Below are 23,448 nucleotides of genomic sequence, written 5' to 3'. Positions count from 1 at the left end.
AGCATGGAAAGATATGGGGAAGTGAATGCATTACCCTTATAAAATGCTTTTACTTTAAAACAAGCCACAGAAAAAAAGGCACGCAATGAGAAAAAAAAAAACATTCAAATCGTGATGTACTTTATGTAATACTTTCTCTATTCTAATGTGGATGTTTCACCTCTCCGGCCTTCTGAAATTCCCCCCCCCCGAATCTTTCTGAAAATGTCACGGCCGAAGCTGTTTTAATTAGGGTGTTGTTAAATTCCGGGCAATGCGCTTTGTCCGGATCGGCGCGGTCGACGTTAATATGGCTATATGAAAAAGAAAAAACAAAAAATTTTGTGCACGGTTGCGTATACGGTGCTTTAACCCCGTGGCCGGCGGGGTAATGTGAGGATTAATTACTGTTGAGTTTGACCCAAGGAGAACTGGAGCAGATTATCCCAGATGCTGCAGAGGAAGGCATTAGCGCCGGTCGTCCCTCCATGGCGGGGAAGCGACAGCCACCTCGGCGGCGAGGATGTCATTGCGACCTCGCCGCGGCTTGCGGGAGGTTGACGCGGTAGCGGCGGCGGCGGCTGCGCGCCATTTACACTACGCCGGGCTTTATTTGTCACCGTCGGCTGCGGAAGAGGCCGCCTGCGAGGCCGGCGCTCCTCTCGGCGGGCAGGGCATCAGAGACGGAGAATAATGTGTAATTACAATAGACAATCTAAAACAAAGCCCTTCACTTTCAATGAGTTCCTCTCGGAGAAGGGAAGGTTACCTCAAGGGGGAATTCTAATGAAGCAGATGGCTGAGTGCTCACAGGGGCAGTCACAGACTGTCCTCCTTTTTAGAGTCTGCCAACATTTCCAGCATTCTGAAGAGCTTCACCTGTCTCTTGACTGCTCTTTGTGTGTGAATGTGTGTAGGGCTTTTGCTTATTGACACATCTCACAAGCTGGGTGAAAAAAAACACCATCAACACACACACGCGCGCACACGGGGGTTTGCGGATTTGATAAATCTCGTCCGCGTCGCATTCGGTCGGCGTGTGATACAAACAACGGAGAATAAATACTCACAGAGTCCGTTCTCTCTATTTATTCTATACCGTTTTATTTCATCCAGTATGTGTGCTTATCGACAATGCAGTTTTTGCCTCACTTCATCACTGCCGCACAAACTACGAGCCACGACTACTGCGTGTGGTTGTTGTGTTGGTCAGCGTAATGTCCAGTGGATCCAGTCACGCCATACCTGTACAGATCCCTTATTGCTTTTTGCCAAAGTTCCTGTGTAAAATGCAGAAAAAACACACAAAACAAACAAACGTACAAAAAAAAAAAACAAACCAAACGATCGGAATCCGTCGATCTTTACCGAAGAAATGCCTTGCGCCTCCCTTGTGGGAAGAGTCGAAGCAGTCGCTGCCTCCTCAAAACAACAGCAGATCAGTACAAAGTGAGAACATCATGTAACAAACATGTTTCTTAAAAGAAACAAAATAAACAAAAACATGGGACGCCTTAGGAACTCTACATACAGTTTGGTGAACATTGCTTATCGTTATCTGGTTGTTATGGCAACATCACAAATCGATGAGAGACCGGAATGAATACAGAAATATAAATAGGTCCTATGGAAATATAGAAATCTGTAAAAGTAAGTACCTTGCTGAAATCATTCGCTCAAACATCAGGCCGCGACGGGATGAATTTCCGAAAAGCGGGACGTCTAACGCCGACCCACCTGCCTTCCCCCCCGCCCCGCATTCGACGGCAGGCGGTTTCGACAAAAAATGTCCATTTTTCCGCAGCCGGAAAAAGAGTTTGAGGATAAAATCCGAGCCTCCGACCGGTTTCATATTGGCAATTATGGAGTGGGAACGCTGACGGTCGTGTATCATTACCCTGAAGGCCGACGGGGAGTATTGGAGTGAAATTATACGTATTAGTAAACTGGGTCATATCCAGGTTTAACCGCCCAACAACCCACTTTGTGGTCAGAATGACATTACCGTCACGTTATTCCGTCTCACTAGAACCGCAAACGAGGTCAGCCACGTTAGATGCTACGATAAACAGAATTTATAACTTAATCCGAGATGCATCGCCGCGGCCTGGTTCACGCGCTTGTGGAAAATCCGAAGGGGTAATGTGTACCTTTGAATGTATAACAAGGGCACCTATACAACACGTGCCGCCCCTCGAGAGAGAGAGAGGAAAATAAACGAAAAAAAAAAAAAAAACAGGTTTCGATTTTTGCCACCGCTACATCTAATCCTCAATCGCAGCAAATGATTTCATTAGCGTGCATCACTGATTCACCAACCCGTATTCATGGGTGAGTAGGGGAGCACAAAGGGAAACGGGAGGCGAAGATTAGGCGGCGAAATTGGAAACGCACCAAACGGAATCCGCGAACGCCGTATCGCCGAAACAAACCGTGAATCGGAAGTGGGCGCAGAGGTGCCATGTGGAGCGCCTTCAAAGCTCTGCGATGGGCACTCGCGCCGCCACCAAATACAATTCCGTTTTATGGCCGCTCCGCCGCGGATCGAACCGGCGGCGGCCAACGGCGGGGCCGGCGCCAGAAGCTTCAGATGCAGGGAGAGCTACTCCCGTCAGATGATCCAACAACTTTTCTTTCAACCGTCTCAAGACAAGGGAGCACTGACCTAAATTAGATCCGATAAGTTCGGTTAAAATAGAGCGTCGATATCTCCATTGAATGAATATGCGAGAATGTCTGGTTATTTTAGACGGAACGCTTGGCGCCGTTGTGATTCTTCAACTGCCCTTCGTTGCTATTTACCCTGTCGCTCTCAGACAGCCGTTTCCTTTATCCTTGTCGTGACGGGTTAAAAAACAGGGGAAGGCGGTGAGAGTATTTCGGCACGACCGAGTGAGTCACCCTCGTACGTTTCTTCATTCTTGCCTCTCAAAAGATGCAAAGTTTCGGCGCTCCTTCATCTAATTCCCGGCTGAATCCTTCAAAATAAAAAAACCCTGTCTCTACACACATTAGGGCTACAGATGTGACTGCAGCAAATAGTCTGCGAGGATGGAAATAGCAAATCCCCTTGAAGAATAAACATCGCTGTCAGGTGAAAATCTTGTTACTCCAATTTTGGTTATTTTCACGTCTTTACTCGGAATGAAGGATTACATGGTCTTCCGTGATTCGGAAAATACTTCGTGACCTCAAGGATTACGGACCACTTTGCATTTCGGTTACGTAATTCCAAAGCTGCATGGTCATCAATCAAAACCGATTTTCTAAATTTCGTACAAAGTGGCAGTTTGCTTGCGTAAAAAAAAAAAAAAAAAAAAAAATCTGAGACAGGGGATTTTGCAAAGACTTGGGCGGAAACAGACAGGGCATCATGCAAATTGTGTCGTCTCCCTAACTGACAGTGACAGATTGAACTGATACACCGTGGATGCACCCCCACCCCCCCCTCCCGAAACCACTTATCTGTGATAATGGACCAGGCTAAGTTCAAGCCACCTAATCAATCCCCTGTCCAGCGTCTATCTCTCTGTAAAGCTCTGACCTACGATTTCCCCGTCCAGCCCTCCTGGGAGAGAGTTCAATCCCACCCATCAACCCTGAGTAAATCACCGCTGCTCATATGCTAACACTTTTTTGCGTGCGACGTTGGATAGTTTTGACCGATGGCATCCCAGCCCGCTGATCTATAGGGTTTGCAGAAACGCATAAGCGGTCCGAATCGGTTGGGTGGAGTCACCCGGAAACAAATACCCGCTCAGCGTGACCGCCCAATAGGACGCGTGCAACCTTGTTTTCCCCGTGGCGGGGCGACCGACCACATCATTTCCTCAGTACATCAACGTCTCCTCACATCTATATCTGTCTCACAGACAGACCTCAAACTGTTCTCCACCTCTACGCCTTAATAAGGTCATATTGTGAGGGGCGGGAAAAAAATGGGACTTTTTCTGATGTGAAGCACAGCGGTCTGCCTGCTCGCGTGCGGCGCGGCAAGCCGGTACGGGAAGACCGAAGGTTTAAACACCGCGTGCGGACACGCCAATAATTCATAGCATTTTCGAGAGTTGAAACGGCCCCCGGTGGTTTACTCTCTGTCATTCTGTCACTCCGTCACAGGGCTTTGTCCTTCCCAGCCTCTTTACTCCCCTGGATGATGGTCAAAAGGCACAGAGACTTTGAAAAAGTCGTCCGCGCCAATGTTTCAGAAGAGAAAAAAATGCTTACAAAAATCTAATTATGTAAACAAGATAATAAGGGTGCTGCTGAATATCTTCAATTTGGGAGATTATTTTTTCCATTGTAGAGTTGACCCAAAACCCGAGGGCCTCGGGCGATTAATAAATATGTAATTTGGGTGAAAAACAATTTAAAAAATTCTTTTTATATGATAATAATCGCCGCATATCGTGCAAAATCATGCATTTCCAAGTCAACGCTATATTTGTTCCGTATATTTGGTCGTAAATGTAAAAACAGACGTGTCACGGTTTCTGTTTCTGTTAAACGTGGAGGTTCTGATGAACTGAGGTCTCCTGAACACACTTTCGATTTGATGGCTCCTCCTCTCGGATGAGAACATCGAGCGGATTTCCCAAAATTTAGCCAAATCGATCCGACCACAGAACCGTCTCCAACTGCTTCATAACATCCTCTTGTGAAATGAAAACAAATCAAAGATGTTGAATTACGCTGATAATATTGCCCCATAACTTCAGTCACCTTTCTACTTGCAATACCCCGAATGCTAAGATCCTTCAAATATCCGCAAACTTCTTAATGCAATTGTCAGGACCGACTTGTTCCAACTCCAAAATTTTAGCAGCCCTCAACACCGCCCCTTCCAAACCCCTGTGGAGTCATTCATGCACTACCATCATCCATCATCCAGGCTGGGTGAGTTTACCTCACTCTACCTCGGCAGCCCTTGGGCTAGAAATGCTGGCCTACATTTAGGTTAAAGAAATAAGACAACACCACCCCTATCTTTAAGCCATGTTTAATTAAATAAAAACTTTTTATGCAAATAGCCTGTGTATATCTTTTGTCTTTCTCTTGTTCATATATATATATATGTATTTGTGTGTGAGTGTATACATATGTACACATATACAGAAATACACAGGTATATACATAGATATGTACGTAGAGAATATATATGTATATGTATCTATATATACACACCCACACACACACACACACATGCACGCACATACATATACATATATGTGTGTCTGTGTATATATATATGCATCTGTGTGAAAACCAATAAAAGTCAAACTGGTTATTTATTTAATTTTAGACAAATAGGATTAAAATGTGGTGAGTCAGTCACAGCTTCAAAAGCTCAAATAGAGATGGTTTGAAATTTGGAAATAAAATGTGGGGGTAAAAAGGTTTTTGTTGTTTTTTAAACTAAAGAATTATCAAAGTTTGTCGCGTTAGTTGTCGGTAACCAGGTAATCCATCCCTTCATCAGACATCCACGTTAAAATCAGACATACGGCATGTGAAAGATGCGACGGGTGCTTTTGGCATCACTACGCGTGGAGAAATAAGGTGGGAGCACTAAAATACATCGGCTGTGCCAACTAGTTGACCTCGCAGCGTTACGTTACAAGCGAGGACCCTGTGAAAATTGTTTTTTTTTTCTTTGATTTGTCTTCTTTCATACCGTCTTTTCTTACTTATAATCTCAAATCAGGCGCAGCTCTCCCATTATGAAACTCAGGAAATAAAAAGCTATATAAACAGACTTGTATTACACAGGATACAATTGAAAACCAAGAGATATTTATATATATTTTTTCTGGTCAACTACACTACATTTGCAAATTAAAATCCATTACCGCCGTTCACCCCTGCAAAAACAGTTAAGACAGGGTCTGTAAAAGGCTAATCAAAAAATGTCAGGAAAGGATTTGGATATTTCGTCTACTATGGTTCATATTATAATGAAAGACTTAGGATTCTGGATGAATTTCAGTGTGTAAAGGGCAAGATTGCTAAGCCAAAGCTGAATAACTGTGATCTCCAATCCTCCAGAAGGCAGCGCATCAGGAACTGCCATTCATTTTGTAGCTGACTGAACCACACGGCTCAGAATTACTTTGGCAAAACACGTGCCGTTGTTGTCAAGCGCGACAATACCGAGTTAAATCCATAAAATGGATATAAAATGAATAACGTGCAAAAAAAAAAACAAAAAAAAAAAAAGGAAGCCTTTGGTTTACCTTTGGTGGAAGGAGATGCTCGGGCAAAAAAAAAAAAAAAATCCATATCGTTGTGTCCTTTTCCCTGATTTGATGGATGCAATGCACACCCGACCAAAAATGAGAAAAATGCATCCAAACTTGTGTAAGAATTGCGCTACTGACCTTGAGACAGGCAGCGCAAAAATCACATAGGACATATATCATGAGTACGTGGGTGCAGGAATGGATGGTGAGGGTGCAGGACTAGTCTGACGCCGCCTCTGTCCTCAAAATACAAGAGAAATTGTAAAATAACAAGCCGTGTTTCGCAACACAATTTCGCAGGGCGCTTGTCGTAAAAATCGATGATTCATTTGCGCTCTTAAAATGCGTTGAAGCCTGGAATAGCAAGACGGCACCTACAACCGCGATGAAGTTGACCGCAAAATTTCAAATAAAAATACAAGTGAATTCAATAAGTACATTCCCTAATTATGATTTAATTTGCAATTTCCCATAACTTCCCATTGCCTTGATTTGGGGTTGCACAATATCACACTTTCAATGCACGTCACTTCCAAGGTGCTTTTTTGAACACCTGTTATGGCAACCTTGTTCCTTAATATACCAATTTCTAATTCTTTGTCCAAAAGACTGTAACATGTGGCCCAGTTGCATAAACACCAGAATCAACATTTAACGTCTGATTAAGCTTACGCACGAGGACAGCTGTTGAGGGTTTGGGAAACCGTCGTTATTGGGGTTAAAACAGTTTCACGGCAGCACAAGCTCCACTAGAGCGGCAGCTGGAAAAAAGAAGTTTCTCCAGGCGCTCGTTGCTAACACGGACGGTTTTACATGCTTCACGATTGGAGTTAATCGCCGGAGCACTGAATTCCATACAGATGTTAATGCCTTGTTGTTTTTAGAAGATGCTTTTGTTGGTATTTCCAAGATATAATGAGTGCTAGGTGTGTATATATATATATATATATATATATATATATATAGGGCTTCTGGAACTATAATGAGGGAGGGTCCGGTCACTGTGCACCTCTGCGAGTGAGTGCATGATATCCTGCGAGGGTCAAGGGATTATAGACATGTCTTGTTAAATTAGGCTGCTGCGGCTGAGTGCTGTGACTGAGTTGGGGACTCAGCTGTCTGAGAGGAAACCTGGGTCTGTCTTGGTGATGAGCTACGAACAAACAAGTCGAAGCATTTCACAGCTTCCCTCTGCTGGGAATTTAATGACACCACCCTCTACCCATGTAGTCATTTTCAGCGTCACGACTGCAGGGCTCTCCTAATGAATACACAAATAGGAACCTTTCACGTGTTTGATTTAAAAAAAAAAAAGATTGGTGGGGGAGGCCTTCCGTGAAAAATATGCTTCGTGTAGATACTTTAAAAAAACAAACTGTTACTGAGAAAATGTTCTGAAACCAAAGTATATTTCTGGATGGTACGTTTGTGACATAATGTCAGTGGTAGACGTTGTCTCTCTCTCTCTCTCTCTCTCTCTCTCTCTCTCCGAAATGGCCACCGAAATGTCAACATTTCACTTCTTCTATCAATTGCTCTCAGAGTACAGCAGCAGTATTGCAATACTTGATGAAGCAAATGCAGTACAAAGCTACTAACCGACTCATGGATCAAGATTTTTAAGCAGATAGATGTTCCTCGTCTTGCTGAAGGACCCGATGGCTGCTGATGAAAGAGCTTATATTGGACCAATTCCCACTTTTTTTTTTTTTTTTTTTTTGTTAAGGAACGGAACAGTCTCTTTTAGTATATCTACCATAGGTACAGTACTTACTTTTAGCAACAACAAATGTACATACATTCAAAATCTCAAAATCAGCACTAGTCTTCAGTGAGGAGACATGCCTATGTTGATCGTATAGCAGCCACGGTAGAAGAAGTAATGCACAAATTGAGTGGCATATATCAAGGTCTAGCACTTTTTGGATATCTCAGCTTGTGTCTTGTATAGACTGTATTATTTCAAAGATTTAGGGCTGTCATACTGTCGATTTTTGGGGATTCAGAGTTGTCCAAGTGCCGCATAACGCAACACACAAGCTGCGGTAATGGAAGTCCAAGTTCTTGTGTGATAAAGGCAAACGTTCTTTTGATCAGTCCAAGGAAAAGTCTTACCTTGCATCTGACTATCCCACTGATATTCACACACACACACATGCGCGCGCGCACACACACACACACACACACACACACACACACACACACACACACAAACAGTTGCACACGGTCAGGGAAAAAAAAAAAAAAAACAAACAAAACAACGACACATGCTTTTCTACACACACCTGCGGCATGAGTTTGGAAGACAAAGTGAGTTTGTTCGGACATGGTCGAGGACTCTGCAGAAAGCCGGTCGCTCACATACGGCTGGAGGTTAGCTCTCTGAACCCTCCTCCCCCTGCTTGAAAAACATTATCGTTACGCTAACATGGTATAAAATGATAATCGAAAGGGGGCCAAGAGGAGGTCAGTTATTATTATACCGCAGGGGAGAAAAAAAAAAAATCTTTTTGGTTTCCTAAAATCTGTTCTCCATCTCTCATGGGGTTTTGAAAGGTTAACACATAGGATAAATAAGTACAATCTATACATATGTGGATCAGCAATATGTGATCCCGTATGAGAGAGTACAAGAGTCAGTCCGTCTCGAAGCATTTTGTTTGAGCTAAAAATGTAGATAACTTTTTGAAACACACAAAAAGCCTTTACACATGCAGGTATTAGTGCATAGGTTCCTGCAGAAAAAGGGTATTATTGTATAGTTCAATGAATTTTCCCTCCCAACCGTCACCAGGTAAGTTCAGCATAGAGCGTAAAGAAAAGGACTGTCCTCGAAACGGATATCGGTTTTCACACCCTCCTAGTCCCTTGATTAAATCATTGTTTAAATATATCTCTATCTATATACAATATGTGTGAATAAAAAATAAGACAAAGCAGAAATAAATAGAGTATTCTAAAGCTCAGCATTGCCTAAGTAAAGTGTCTTTTAAATCACAGTAAATTTAAGATTTTGGTAAAATGAGAGGTGGGACACAGTGAAGTCTTACGAAAGAAACCAAAAAATACCGCACGTGGATATAACTGGTGTGTTTTTCAGTTCCGAGGAACACAGGAGGGTGTGATCAATCCTCACAAATTGGAAGGAAGTTTAGAACGGACAGTCTGAGGTTCTAGATCTGATGGGTAGGCAGCAGAGCCCCTCTGTGGAGGCAAGGCTGGGGACGCCCCGGACGACTGAGTCTGGTGAGAATGTCCCGGGGATAGTTGGACCGGGGGAGTCATGTGGCCGGGAATAGCACTGCAGGGTTTGGGCACGAGGGTGGGCGAAGAGAACGGCGACGGGTAATAACCAGTTTCCAATGAGGAGCAATGAGTTTGGTGACCTAAGGCCTGGGCCACCTCCTGCGGTAGAGACGGGTGCGAGCCGGATAGTAGCTTTAAATCCTCCGAGAAGCGTCCCAGCTGAGAATCTCTTCCTGCTGTGTGTGGCTGGGTAGGGAGCTGCGAAGGGACAGAAGACTGAGGCATGAGCAGAGAACTATGGGATCCTGTGGCACTCGAGGGGTCACTGTAGTGGAAGGTCCTGCCTGTCACCGGACTTTGTATGGTAGGGCTGGGTGCCACAGGGGTAAGGCAGGGGGAGGCGTTTGCTGAGCCATACTGGGCCAGGGAGGCCAAGGCAGACCGCTCCAGAGACATCTGGTGAGGCAGGAATCCAGACTGGAGACCTGCCAAGCTAATATGACTCAGGGAAGAAGGGGAGCCCTCAGCGGGCTGTTGGCTATGCTGTCCTCTGGTAGATGAAGGGGAGCCATGCGGAGGGGAGTTGAAGAGATACAAGCCACTTGTAGTCCTGCCTCCCCCGGCAAACTGTTGCAAAGGGGCCACTTGGGGAGGCTTCGGGGGCGGTTGGTTGTGTAGAAGGTGACCGGTCATCGGGCTCGATGAGGTGGTGTTTATTGGACTTTGACAGCGGGACGGGCCGATGAATCCATCCGTAATTCCCACGGACGCCCCACCTGTAGGACAAGCCGACGACCCTCCTATATGACCGCCTACGGCTCCCTCCGTGGCTCTGCTGCCGTACCCTCCGATAACCCCTCCCCCCGGTCCGCTCGAACTTACTCCCGTAAAGCTGGAGGCCGATCCTCTCGAAGCCCTTCCCAAGGATCCTCCGGGATTCCCTGTCATTGCGTCAGCAGAGGCCCCTACAAAAGCTCCCCCAGAGGCCCCTCCGGTCAATCCCCCCGACGCCATCCCAATTGATCCGCCCCCTAATGATCCTCCCGTGCTTGCAGATACCAATAATTCTCCAGAGGCCCCGCCCACAGCTCCCCCCGAAGCCATCCCCAAAGATCCTCCAGAGGTCCTCGCTATCAGCGATTCGCCGGAAACTCCTCCCACCGATCCCCCGGAAGCTCTTCCGATCGATCCTCTTGAGATACCTCCCATCGATCGCCTGGCCGCCTCTCCCGCTGAACCGCAAGTGATACCAACAGTGGATCCATTCGAGGCCACGCTAAGCGACCTGCCCATTGCACCGGCCACCGATCCTTCGGATAGCCCCCCTATTGTTTCCCCTGAGATGCCTCCTAACGACCCACCGGTGGCTCCTCCCGATCTGAAGTGACCCATCGGAGTTGACTCTGTCGCCGCGGTCGTAAAATCCTCACAAGCCCACGATGCGTCTCCTCCGCTCGCCCCTTCCGCAGAACCCCCGACCGCCCCGCCTGCAGACCATCCGGTCGCACCGCCGCACGCTCCGGCTGTACCTCCGCTGATTCCCGAGCCGGTGCTTCCACCCGTCGATCCTTGGTGGAACAGATTAGACAAAGGCGGGGTGTTGGAGCGAAATGGCTGCTGATTCTGCGGTTGCGGGTGTAGCTGCGCCATACTGGACGAGGGCGAACCCGAGGATGAGTAATGTCTGAACGGAAAGGCGGAGCCTCCACCTCCGCCGAACCCTGGCCCCGTCCCACTCGGCCCACGCTGCGTTCCACTACCGGAGGCCTGTTGGCTAGAACTGCTTGTCATATGCTGAGCCCGAAATGAGGCCAATAGTGACATGTCCATCCCGGCGCGCAATTTAGAGGGTGTGCTAGAAGGAGAATTCCCAGCTGAGTCTGGAGCGGTGGATGAAGAAACAGACGTGTGGAACTTCTTTTGCCGGCTAGGAGGGTCTTTCAGGGACCCCAAAATGGAAACCGGAGGTCTGAACAGTGTCGGCGGGAGGTGCGGATGGTGGGTAAGGGCAATGGCCACGGATGTGGTTGCGGCTGCTGCCTGGAGAGGGGCCTGGATGAGGGGGGCCCAGATGACAGGGGTAGGTGATGGAGGTGTCTGGGGTGGAGCATTTTGCATGAGGTGAGCACAGTGGGCCATGTCCCTGTCATGCTGCACAATCTGCTGGATGATCTCATTCTCCTGGTAGTTGAGTACACCCGAGCTGAGGTCGTGCTGTACCTTATGCTGCAGGATTGAGTTTTTCTTCCCTGTAAAAGTACACACACACAGAAAGGAAGACATATAGACAGACAGACAGACGTCCAAATAAAGAATAACAGGTGAGAGAAAGAGAAAAAAAAAAGAAGAATGAGCACTTCTTGTCAACAGATGGAGCCTAGTTTGGCATGTTATCAATTTATGACCTGATTTTCTCACAAATTTCTCCTTGCGCAAAAGAAAACGAGAGACCCGAGCGACCCAAACAAGAGAGAAATGAGGAAAATGGTTGACATACAGCAAAGGCATAACAGACAAGTAATGGCAAAGAATAAAAAGGATTCAGACGAAGGGAAAGATCAAAAGACAGGTAGAAGGTAACTACCCAAAGAAAGAGGCTCGAAAAGCAAAAAAAGCCCCAGGCAAAGCCGGTGTATGTTTCACTAACGCTTTACTGTGATTCCCTCAGTTACCGGGAAAGCTCATAAAGCAAACAGTATGTAGAGACGATGAGGATTCGGCCCAGGGCTAAAATACGACTCCCACTGATGGATGGTTATGACTAAAATTATCTATTTGTTCTTTTGTTTTCTTTCTTGTAAATTGCTATTTATCTCAAACGCGTTCTTGAGATCAGGGTTCAGAAAGAAAGAAGTTAGTCGCGTCATATGTGACGACGACTCCATCTTCCTCTGATATGTTTAAAAATTTGACCTCTATATCTGTTGGCTGAAGGGCGTCTCAAGGCGACACGGTGGCCATTTTTAAATGATGACAAATACAGAGTTGTTAAATCCACAGATGTTATAAATGTCATTTTCAGTCTCTCCGCAGTCTTACAGGTGTAAAGGTATTAGCGCAAGTCCTGCATGACCCTCGATCCCCCTGACCGCAAACGATTTACACACCTCTAATGAGATTTTTTGCAAAGTTAATCAAGTCGGCAGTCGATTTGCAGATCTCTGAGGTGTGAGTGACTTTATTAGGTGAGAAAAGTGTACACGAGCATCGAGCTCACGAGACGGAGCACGCATAGGAGACCATCTCACGGAAATATCACTATCAGCCCACCACATCTTTTCAAAGCAGCCATTTTCTACAAAGAGAGGCCCGAAGCGATTTCTCTATCTTCCATTCTAAACATAGCAGAGGATAAAACAGAGCATGCAGCAATGGCTGAGCGATGATACAGGCGTGCCTTTCATTGTGAATTTTTCATTTGCTCAGACAGAGCCTGGGAACAGTGATGGATATGGAGAGAATATCAATTGTATGCGAAGTAGACGTCTCACAGGGATTTGGAAGCCTTATCTGCATGTTTAAATGCAGATCGCTTTGAAAGTGTCCTCGGTCATTGAGCGTAATCTACAATCCGACAAAATTTGGGCTGAGAGCACTGGTATGAAGTGTTTGGTTTTCTCGTGTAGGCTTGTGAGTGAATGAAAGGAAAGGTGCGTTTCACTAGTCGGAGCTCATCTGTGGAACCTGCTGGGTGCTCAGTGGGTTATTCGATTAGCTCTAGGCTTTTTTTTGGGGTTCATGTCACTGGCTTCACTTTTAAGGTCTGCTCTCTTTCGTAGATACATCAGTATTCGGTGATGACAAGAGAAATACAGTCTGAGATATCAGAGAAAAAAATACTGTCTTCACCGGCATGGACTATTCAAATGAAATCGTTGTTATTCTTTTCTTCAGTGAATCTTTGGTTGAGGGATGCAGTAAAACCCAGGTGACCTTTCCAAGCACAGATTTTTTTTTAATCAAATGCTAAATCAAACTTGTTAGATTTTTGTACGACGACGACGAGAGCCGGTGCGCAGGATCTGCTGCAGAACTAATTTCATAACTTTATCACTCTTACGTTTGACTCTTGTAATTGGAAAGGAAGAAATCAGCTGTTTTATTAAGGCATTAAGAACGTGATACGTAAACATCAAGGGTAGAAGATGAGATATAAATTCTAATACAAGTGACATTCAGAGGACACGAAGGAGCTTGTTTCACCTGGACCTTTGGCTCAGTGTTATTTGAACCTACAAACCTACAGGGTGTTTAATGGGTCACAAAAATCACATTTTTGATGTCATCCAGAAGTAAAAATAAATATATAACAACAACAACAATAATGATAATAATGATAATAATAATAATGATGTCGCTTTGGATAAAAACGACTGCCAAATTACTGTAATGTAATGTAATAATAATAATGATAATAATAATAACAGTAACAATAATAAACAGTAACGATAATAAACAGTAATGATAATAAACAGTAATGATAATAAACAGAAATAATAATAAATGTAAATAATAATAATTATAATAATAATGCCACAATTATCCATTGAGGTACTGTGAGAGATTGTAACAATGTTGTTTTTTTAACTTATGTTTTAATCTAATGAGAAAATCATACATACACTGGTACATCCTCGGAAACATGGAGACAAACAAAAACTAAAGGGACGTAAAACATGTAAACCAGAATGTCAGAATGGTATTAAAGGGCTAAAATAGTCACGTAGAGCTGCTCATACTAGAGACAGATGCAAAACATGAGGACAAACAAGGTGCTATTTGGTTGAGGAAACCAAATGAGCCGTCACGGCAAACAAAGATTGATCAACAGAAAAGACAGTGGCGTTCGCACAAAAAAAGGAGGGATATGCAAGGCAGGGACTGAAGCGGGTTGAAAAAGAAAAAAATAAAAATAAACGGAATAAACGCCATGTGGCTACATGGGAAAGTACGATAAGCAAATTTCAAGATTCAACAATGAAAAAAAATGTCACATTTTGGTCAATGATATGAATATTTAATGTATTTCTGGTCTTGTGTGGGTACTGGTATGAACTGATGTGTCCCATAAGAAGTGAATCATAAAAATCATGATGATTCATGTGATATTGTGCAGAAAACGCACGGGTTTCATGGTTCATAAAGAAGCACCAGGAGTGTCATTATGATAAGTCTATAAATGCATCACTCGGCTCAAATACTTCCCATCGATTTTAAGCGAAAGCTACATTTTTGCCTGGAAATTTTAGTCCTGCAACGCTCTTTACTTACCAATTCGGTCCAGCCGGTCTAAAGCAACAGTCTCGAAGGCCCTTCTCATCATGGGATACTCCTCGAGCACCTCATTGAAGTTGTCCACAGACAGCGAGTATAGACGACAGTACGTGTCGGCTCGGACGCTGGCTGTCCTTCTGCCTCGCGTCAGCAAACAGATCTCTGCAACAGAGAGCAGCAGGACAGGCAAAACAATGATTTATAGTCACTTTCAGAACGGCTTTTCTCTTTTTGTGAACTGGCATTTCTCTGTCAGTGGCTCTTCAATTAAATGATAATGCTAACATGTAGTAATATCTGCTGAATGACTTTCCTGGAAATATTCCATGTTCATATGTTTAGTAAGAGGATCATATGGAATTTACTATAATTTCTTCACTATGCTGTAATTGCCGTCTGTTTAAAAGGTACCCTTAATCATAGTTTAAGAAACTCGAGAAAAGGGCAAAGCGTAAACCAGGAGGATACACAACATTTTTAATATGCATCAAAAATGACAAAAGGGCCCACTTTACTATTTGTATAATTCAAATAAATACGAGAATGTGCATTTTTGCACTTGATATCATCTAAAGTAAAATGTGTAAAAAAAAAAAAAGATTCAACATTCACCTCATTCAGTATCACCTAAAACTAGAAAAAAAATACAGTTTGGTTTCCCTCAGATGATAAAGCAGAATATCACAAATAAAAGAGCAAAACAAAAACTTTTTTGCCTTTGAAAAAAAAAAAAAAAAAACAACCCAAACACATCTTTCCTATAATCCACCGGCATAGTGCTTAATGTCTTTTTAAAGCTTAGAGGTTTGCCAGCCCTCATCTGACATGTCTGCCCACCGAAATAATACTCCATTAAAAAAAAAAAAAAAAAAAAGAAAAAAGTTGTCCCACTACTGAGGCAGGGTGTCTGGCCTACTTGCAGATGTCACATTTAGATGCATGTATGTGTCTGTGTGAGTTAAGTCTGCACGGAGCGATGACGGCTGCATGTGAGAATGCACAAATATATGTGACTGTTTTTAGTGAGTGCACGTATATGTATTTCTGCATGCATGTGTTTTATTCATGAGAAAGCAAAAGGATAGGAGAGTACTGGTGAAAACATAGCCTATGGATTATGTACCTGAATACAAAAAGCTAATATGCATCATATGTAAACATAACATATAGTGAGATTTATGTGTATTTGATGCGAGTGATATTTATAAGAGTGCCACGTTTGTAAATTTGATATTTTATTTTCCCTCTTTGGCCGTCATCTCACCATCTGCCCTCCCATCTTGCATCTATGATCGGACTCCCTTTTTCACAGAAACCTATTTCCACTTCATCCACACAAACACATGCTGCCTTATGTCGTGTCCCCCCCCCCCCCCCACACACACACACACACTCCCCATCAACCAACAATCTCCCCCCTCCAGCCGTTGTTTAAATGTCTGTGTTTTTACGTTATGTTTACTTGCTCTGCAGCATAACTTGTCCTCTCTGAGGCAACGTCAGCTTTAATAAACAAAATCATTTGTAAGAGAGTGTTGTGTCTGCTTTGTATGTAGCCATGATCAAAGTGTGGATGCGAGATAAAAAGTAGTAAGTGGGGTTGTTCGTAGCTTTTGATAAACACAGGCAAGCACGTCGGCTCCTCTCGTCCCTTCTCACTGTGACATTCAGACAATTTGCAGGGGGCGCATTCCCTCTTAAGCATAAGGACATTCATTTTTTTCAGATAACTATAATTCCCTTTGCCTCCATTTAAAACCTGTATTTGTGCCCCCCCCAACAAAATGTGCCTCACCCAAAATATTTCAAATCCAAGTACTTTATTGTAAAATATATTTTGAACTTATTTATTTATGATATATGCTTTAATAGAGAATAAAAAGTTTATTTTTCTTTCTTGTAAATGAATATATATGAGACAATTTCCTATTTTTTTTTATTTATCCATTTATTTTACAGGTCTAGGAGGTTGCTTCAGGTCATATGATGGGCATATTTCATTTTATCTAAGCAAGTTCTTTTATAAATCTGCATAGGAAAGCAGCCGCCACCACCATAATGGAGCACCTCTTTTACATCTCCACAGAAAACATCCGCCTCTGTGGTCAGACAGCATTAGCACTAATGCAACCTTTCACACCGGTCAGACCATAACTACGACAGAATGACAAATTCAAAAATGTATTCCTTTTTTTTTTTTAAGTCTAGACAAGTCTTTCCATCTCTGCCCAACTTGCAGAACAAAACTCTCAGTATGATAAAATACCGTGGAAAAACTGAACTGAATTTGATGGGGCGTGTAAACAGCAAAATGTCAACATAAGTTTTTCATTCACTGCAAGGTGATTGTGCTGTATTGTGCGGGATTTTAGATTTTTTTTCTGGTCACTGGGTGTAAAGCGCTTCTGATTGTGGGTGACGATTTGAAAAATGAGATGGAGGAACAGATAAAGTGAGAATGCATGATTTGACAGGACACGCGCAGAAAGACAGAGCTGGATTAAATAGACCATGTCCAGGTTGAGAAAAACAGCTGTGAATGCAAAAGGCAGAATTAGTACCACGTTCATATGTCCGTGTGTGTGTGTGTGTGTGTGTGTGAGTGCACAGTGTGTTCTGTAAGTGTGTGCTGTGGGGGCAGCCCTGGCTGCAGCAGTGTTGGGGGTCCATTTCCCGCAGCACTGCTCCAGTAATCCCCTCTGGAGAGGAGCATCACGGCTCTGTATTCAATCCTCTTGTCCTGTGGCTTTCTGGATGAAGCCAACACTGCCAAGATGAGCCGGTGAGCTGCGGTAAAAGCAAGTGAAGCCCAGACACTTAGCGGTGCCATCTGAGCTCCACGTTCAGACAAAGGGGAAAAAATGAAATATATATATATATATATATATATATATATATGTAAGAGGCAGGATCTCATGTAAACCTGCATGGTGCCTAACAAAAAGATGGCATGTCTGAGATCTGAAGGTTTATAAGTGCTTAAAATATGGGCTCCTAAGTAGAAAAAAAAAACGTTATAAAAAAAACATTATGTACTTTGTGAAAGAGGACACAGCCCAATTTTTTTAAAGAGATAGAAAAAGATAATGACATTAATCAAGTGAGTCATTGAATTCAAGATAACAGCATCTTGATTTCAATCAAGATCAAAAACAAGAAGCTTGTAAACATTTGGCCGTCATTCGGCACATTGGAAAATTATTCTTATCTGGGGATAGGATCGTAAAACGAATGTCTTATTTGTCCAGTGAAGACCGATATGCGATGGAATCCAAGCAAAGATGGGAGGTTTGTTTTTTGAAAGAAAAAGCACTTCAATTATAAAGGTTCAGATCCAGGTACATTCTGAATAGCAAGGCTGCATGGTTGCTTAAGAGAGACACTATGCTTATATAACCTGACGCTCTTGTGATTGGCCTGCATACCTATGTCGCATGAATAGAGCACCGAAAACAAAAGTGGATTTATAAACCACTGCACTCAGAAATCAGTTACTTCCGGGTAACTGATAAGTACTGGATTAATATAATTTTTGGTATTTAAAAAGGCTTTGTATTAGTTACATCAAAATATGACACCTGTGTATGTTTTATTTTTTTGGTATCGATTTACAGTGCTGCTATTTTTTATAAATGAAAAAAAAAACAAAAAAAAAACAGTACCGGTATTATTTATTACCGCTCTCTGTTCACCGCCATCCCTGTCAGAGTGTTATGACATTTGACCTCCTGCTCAAACGATGCAAATGGTTGTCAAGACTTCAAATATTCATGATGTGGAATATGTTTTCCTTTAACACACACACACAGACAAACACCGAAAAAAAAAAAAATGATGGCCTGCAACAGTGAAAACCCCATCACTAATCTCTCGACCCACATCCAGAGACGAGCCGTCACTGTGGGAGAGCGGGCCACAACACCTGCTGGTTAAAGCATAAAACGCAGCATATAAACCGCGGCGCCGAATTGACCGAGCGTGGTCAAATTCCATCAGCGACACCATGGCAACCTTCACATGAAACCCAGAGTCAAACCATCCTGCTGCCGAAAATCGTCGTGAAGAGTTTGTACAATTTCTTTTGCAGATTATTGTATCTCTTGTAGCTAGAGATGACGATTTGTTATGTGTAAATGTTAAATATAGCCTCCGTTAGACCCTGAAATGACTAGGGGATCAAAAATGATGCACATCAAATCAGTCTGAAGTGGTTGAAAAGCACAGCCCCGCTTTTGTCACAGCATCTAAACATGAAAAAGAAGCAATAACTATATGTTGAATAAAGTATTACACTGTTAAAAGTATATTTATGGTATTTTTTGGCATTCCATTTACTTCTATAGGTTTTATTTGATTCATATCCTTTTTTTTTTGCACTGTAATACATTCTTTAGTCTCACAGACACGTATGGAATCTGCAAATGTAAACAAAAATGCAAACAAAGTTAAAGTGACTGTGCCAAGGTCACTAAAGGTCAACCTCATGGAGGTCCGGGACGAGTTACTGTTATGATATCTGGAATAATAACGTAGGTAAATACGGTGTCAGACCCGTCTCTGCCGCGGAATATTTAGTGCGTCATACGCCGCTATGTGACATGTGAATATTTTCCTTTCCCTCCGCTCAACTTGACGGTTCGTGCTTGTGCATCACAGGCTACATTCAATACATTTATGAGCAGCCTTCTCCCCTCTGTTTACTCGCGTCTCTTGTGACTCATTGCAACACTCACGAAATCCCGCATTGAATCACAGAACAGGCACGAGACGCTGCGGCTTAGCCCGTCTTCTCTAAAAGGCATGTGTTTTCTATTCAAAATGAAGAAGGCTTCCACAGTTATCCATTTCTGAGTAGTCCTTTGTCACATTGAAGTGATTCATAATCAGCCGAACGCTTGTGGGTTTTGACGGCTTAAATTAACAAGGCGACGGCATCAGTCATGATACGTGATATAAGTTGCTTTAGAGTCACTTATACACCATTTATACACAAGACTTTTTTAATCTAAAAGCAGAAGGGGGGAAAAAAAAACCCTCATGAACTCTGATATGATAAAAACCCATCTTGTCCCAGTTCTGCCTTGTTTTGCTGTGATAAGTGTTTGTCAAGATGCCAATCTTTTTCAATTGAATGACACCGATGAAAATGGGACGTTGCTCTGGGAAAAGAGAGTGACGACGTCATGCTGTGTGACCTTGGTGAGAGTCTGATGGTGCGGCTCACGTGTCCTGGGCTGTTACTGGAAAGATGCTTCCTCTGAGTCCCGGCACAGAGGAGGCGGTCGGGGTGGAGGTGGCGGCGGCGGCGGCGGAGGTAGGGTTTACAGAAATGAATGCAAAATCGCAGCAGCTGTTATCCGTTTCTGAACTCATCCTGAATTAGAAAAGAGTTATTAACCACAAAGCTGTGCATTTCAGAACTGCCCCTTTTCAATGCAGTCCAGTGCTCCGAATTAATCCCCTCTCGTTTTTGTCTCCTAAACCTACAACACTTGTATAATAACTGTTTCTCAATCATGAGAATCCCTCCCAGGCAGGAGGAAGCCTTTCACATCGCACTCTCTGACCACGGAGAAAAGACTTGCCTAATTGAAAAAGGTCCTGGGTTCAATTGTGCCGCTGCCGAACGATTTCAGACAGAGCGAAAATAATCAGCGAGCGGAAATTCTGTTTTATTATTATTAAGTATCAGTTTTGAGTATATATGTATTTTTAAGGACAAAGGGAGAGCGGAGATTCGACCGTCCACGTTTCCTCTACCCCAATCTCTCCCGCTGTCCTTTCAAAGCCTTCAAATTCTCCCCGCCACCGATCGGATGGAACCATATTGTGATCACAAACCTGCAGAATTTCAGAATCCCATGTTTTTCTTCAGGATCACACACATTCAGCCAGTGGATCAGAGACAGGTGTCACTTTTCAATAGTTTGTAATCCAGTTTTTCCAGTTTTGTAATCATCCAATTGGACAGTGAAGGTTGTTCTACAGGATCCAGATACAGATCCAATTATTTATTATTTCTACTTATTTGTCTCTTTTTACTTATTTTGTGATATGATTATCTTGACGTGCATGTCATTTACATACTTATGATATACCAGGTAATAGCATTCATTTTGCACGGCTCAACCATTGGATTGTTTTGATCCGAGGGCCACATACTGCCTAATTTGATGTCAAGGGGGCCGGACCAGTAAAATCATTACCTAGAAGTAACACTGAGGCCAATTTTTTCCTTTGTTTTAGTGTAAAGGAGGTAAACAGGTAAATTATAAAAATCTTTCTATGTAAAGAACTATTCCTCTAAAAAATACATGACAAATTAATATTAAAAATAATTATCAAAAAAGAATTGATGAAATTACACCCTAAAAATATAGTTAAGTTAAAAGAGAAAATCTTTTCAATGTGGGAAAATTTGCCACTAGAATGTATTAGAAAACTGATTGGTAGCATGTAAAAGAGGGGGTATAATGTTTACAAGGCTAATGGTGGCTATTCTGGTTAGCAAATGATTTTTTTTAATTTTGCCTTTTTTTTTTTTTTTTTGCTATTGTTTTTGTGTTTTTTTATAGAAACAAGAAAAGAAAAGATTGTTTTTACAATGTCACTGGGCGGTTTTTAATCAAAAATCATTTTGTTTTCAAATTTTGAAGCAAAAAATACATTGCAAAGTTACTTTTTCATTTTTTCCTCGCCCGTTTTTTTTTTTTTTTTTTAAACCCACTGTATAAAAACCCTCAGGGGCCCACAAAATATTGTTCTGACGGCCGCGATTGGCCCGCGGGCAGCGAGTCTGAGACCCCTGCTCTATGATCGTGTTCATAAAATACTGGAAGTCATCTCATTGCCTGTAGAGCCAGCTTTACTAAAAACTCCCAGCTTGACTCCTGCCCCCCCTCCTGCACTCACAAAAGAGGAGCTTCTGGATCTGGCTCTGGTCAGCGCCGCCCTCCCACTCAACCCTGTTCCCTTTTAACAAAGAGCGATTGCTAACACATGAACCTGCGCTCCAACTTGGCTGCCAGTCTACCTGAGATCGGTGCTTCATTGTCTTTGGTTAAAAAAAAAAAAGAGAAACATTAAGTTGAGCAAGAGCAACTGTTAAATCTTTAAAACAAATCTAATTTCTGTGAGAACCTATTCACAGATGCTCTTTCCCATCCACTGGCATGCTTTTTAAAATCTTTTTGCATCCTAATAAATACAGCTGTTTTTTTTTTATGAGTTAAAATGTGCATTTTGATACTTTGCTGTTCCTCCACATTGTGAAGACGGTTTGTGAGTCGGTTGTGAAAATGCACAATCTTTTAAGTTTGACAAAATGACTCCACCTTTTACAGACAAACAAACTGCTCTCTGTCACGGATTATTGACACTCCTTTACTGCACCTGCTGAGGGAGCAGGTAGCGATGCAAAATGCAGTCAATAAATCTATGGTCTACATGATGGAACACAGATGGCAGATGAGCTGCACATACAGAAATACTGTAACGGTTTGGAATAATATTTTAGTAGCTATGTGAAATTAAACAATCTGAAATAAACATTACTTGTTGGTAAATAGAAATCAAAAAGGAAAATAAAATTTGGGTTATAATTATTATTTTATATATATATGTTCTCCAAGTCTGAGTCATGCCATCAATGCAGTTTCTATTTTTCCACCACAACCTGTCTGATAAAAAAAAAAAGAAAAAAAAACACAGAGCTTTGTCTGAGAAGCAGAAATATCTGTACCTGTTAATTAACAGCACAAATATTGTATATTATAATTTGTATTTTTTTGCACTACCCCACTACCTCCATCTCTACTAATCACTCTCAACCAAGCAATACTGTATATATAGAGAGAGAAAAGTGTCAGGGGTACTAAACGATAGAAGACTATTGGCCAGAATGAAAGGGAAAGTGTACGAGACAATGGTGAGACCATCGAGGAGGCCGAGCTGGAGGTCGCGGAGATGAAGATGTTGAGGTTGTCTTTGGGAGTGACCAGGATGGATAGGATTCAGGAATGAGTCCATCAGAGGAACAGCACATGTTAGATGTTTTGGAGAGAACGTCAGAGAAGCCAGACTGAGATGGCTGGGTCATGTAAAGAGGAGGGATAGTGAATATTTTGGGAGACGGATGCTGGAATTGGAGCTGCCAGGCCGAAGGTCTAGAGAAAAACCAAAGAGAAGATTTATGAATGTAGTGAGAGAAGCTAGTTGGTGTGAGAGAGGAGGATACAGAGAATAGGGTTACATGGAGACGGTTGATTTGCTGTGGCAACCCCAGAAGGGAAAAGCCCAAAGGAAAATAAGAGGAAGAAGATTAATATACATTTTTATACTATTTCGCACACGTCTCTACCCTGTAATGCTGCGGTAACAACTGAATCCCCTCATCTTGGGATCAGTACAGTCTATGTTATCTTGTCTTATCTTATTTGCAATAAAGTCTGTACCTGGAGGCGAGCCTTTTGAAAGTGAAGAAGCTTGTGTGTACATGTTTTATTCCTTCAATTACACGCATGTACAGTACATACCCTTTTCTGCCGCTCATAAGCGTGCACGGGTGTGAATTTAATGAGTATGAGCAGGGCTGCTGTGATGAAGTATCTGTGTCCGACAGACCGGTCCAGCAAAACTCACCTGGACTCTGAGTCCCGCTGTCAGCTCCCATCTCCCATCTCCCTCCCTGACGCCGCCCCCAGCCCAACCA

At 42.9% G+C, this 23,448-nt stretch overlaps 1 protein-coding gene across 1 annotated transcript in view; it reads right to left on the bottom strand.

Annotated features, from left to right (window-relative positions):
* Positions 1-6,419: 6,419 nt before the first annotated feature.
* The window catches only part of hcn4 (hyperpolarization activated cyclic nucleotide-gated potassium channel 4), a 72,460-nt gene continuing 55,431 nt past the window's right edge, over positions 6,420-23,448 (bottom strand). Inside the window, exons 7-8 of the mRNA XM_086174998.1 lie at positions 14,736-14,900; positions 6,420-11,713 (exon numbers count right to left, since the gene is read on the bottom strand). Coding sequence (XP_086031124.1) covers positions 9,351-11,713; positions 14,736-14,900 — 2,528 coding nt within the window. The 3' untranslated portion in view covers positions 6,420-9,350. The remainder of the gene's footprint in view (positions 11,714-14,735; positions 14,901-23,448) is intronic.

The sequence above is a fragment of the Fistularia commersonii genome, chromosome 27 (genome assembly GCF_037954325.1).
Source record: "Fistularia commersonii isolate RoL2024-O1a breed Wild chromosome 27, RoL_Fcom_v1.0, whole genome shotgun sequence".
NCBI lineage: Eukaryota > Metazoa > Chordata > Actinopteri > Syngnathiformes > Fistulariidae > Fistularia > Fistularia commersonii.
The sequence above is the reverse complement of the archived record's forward strand: the minus strand, read 5'-3'. Positions and strand labels throughout refer to the sequence as shown.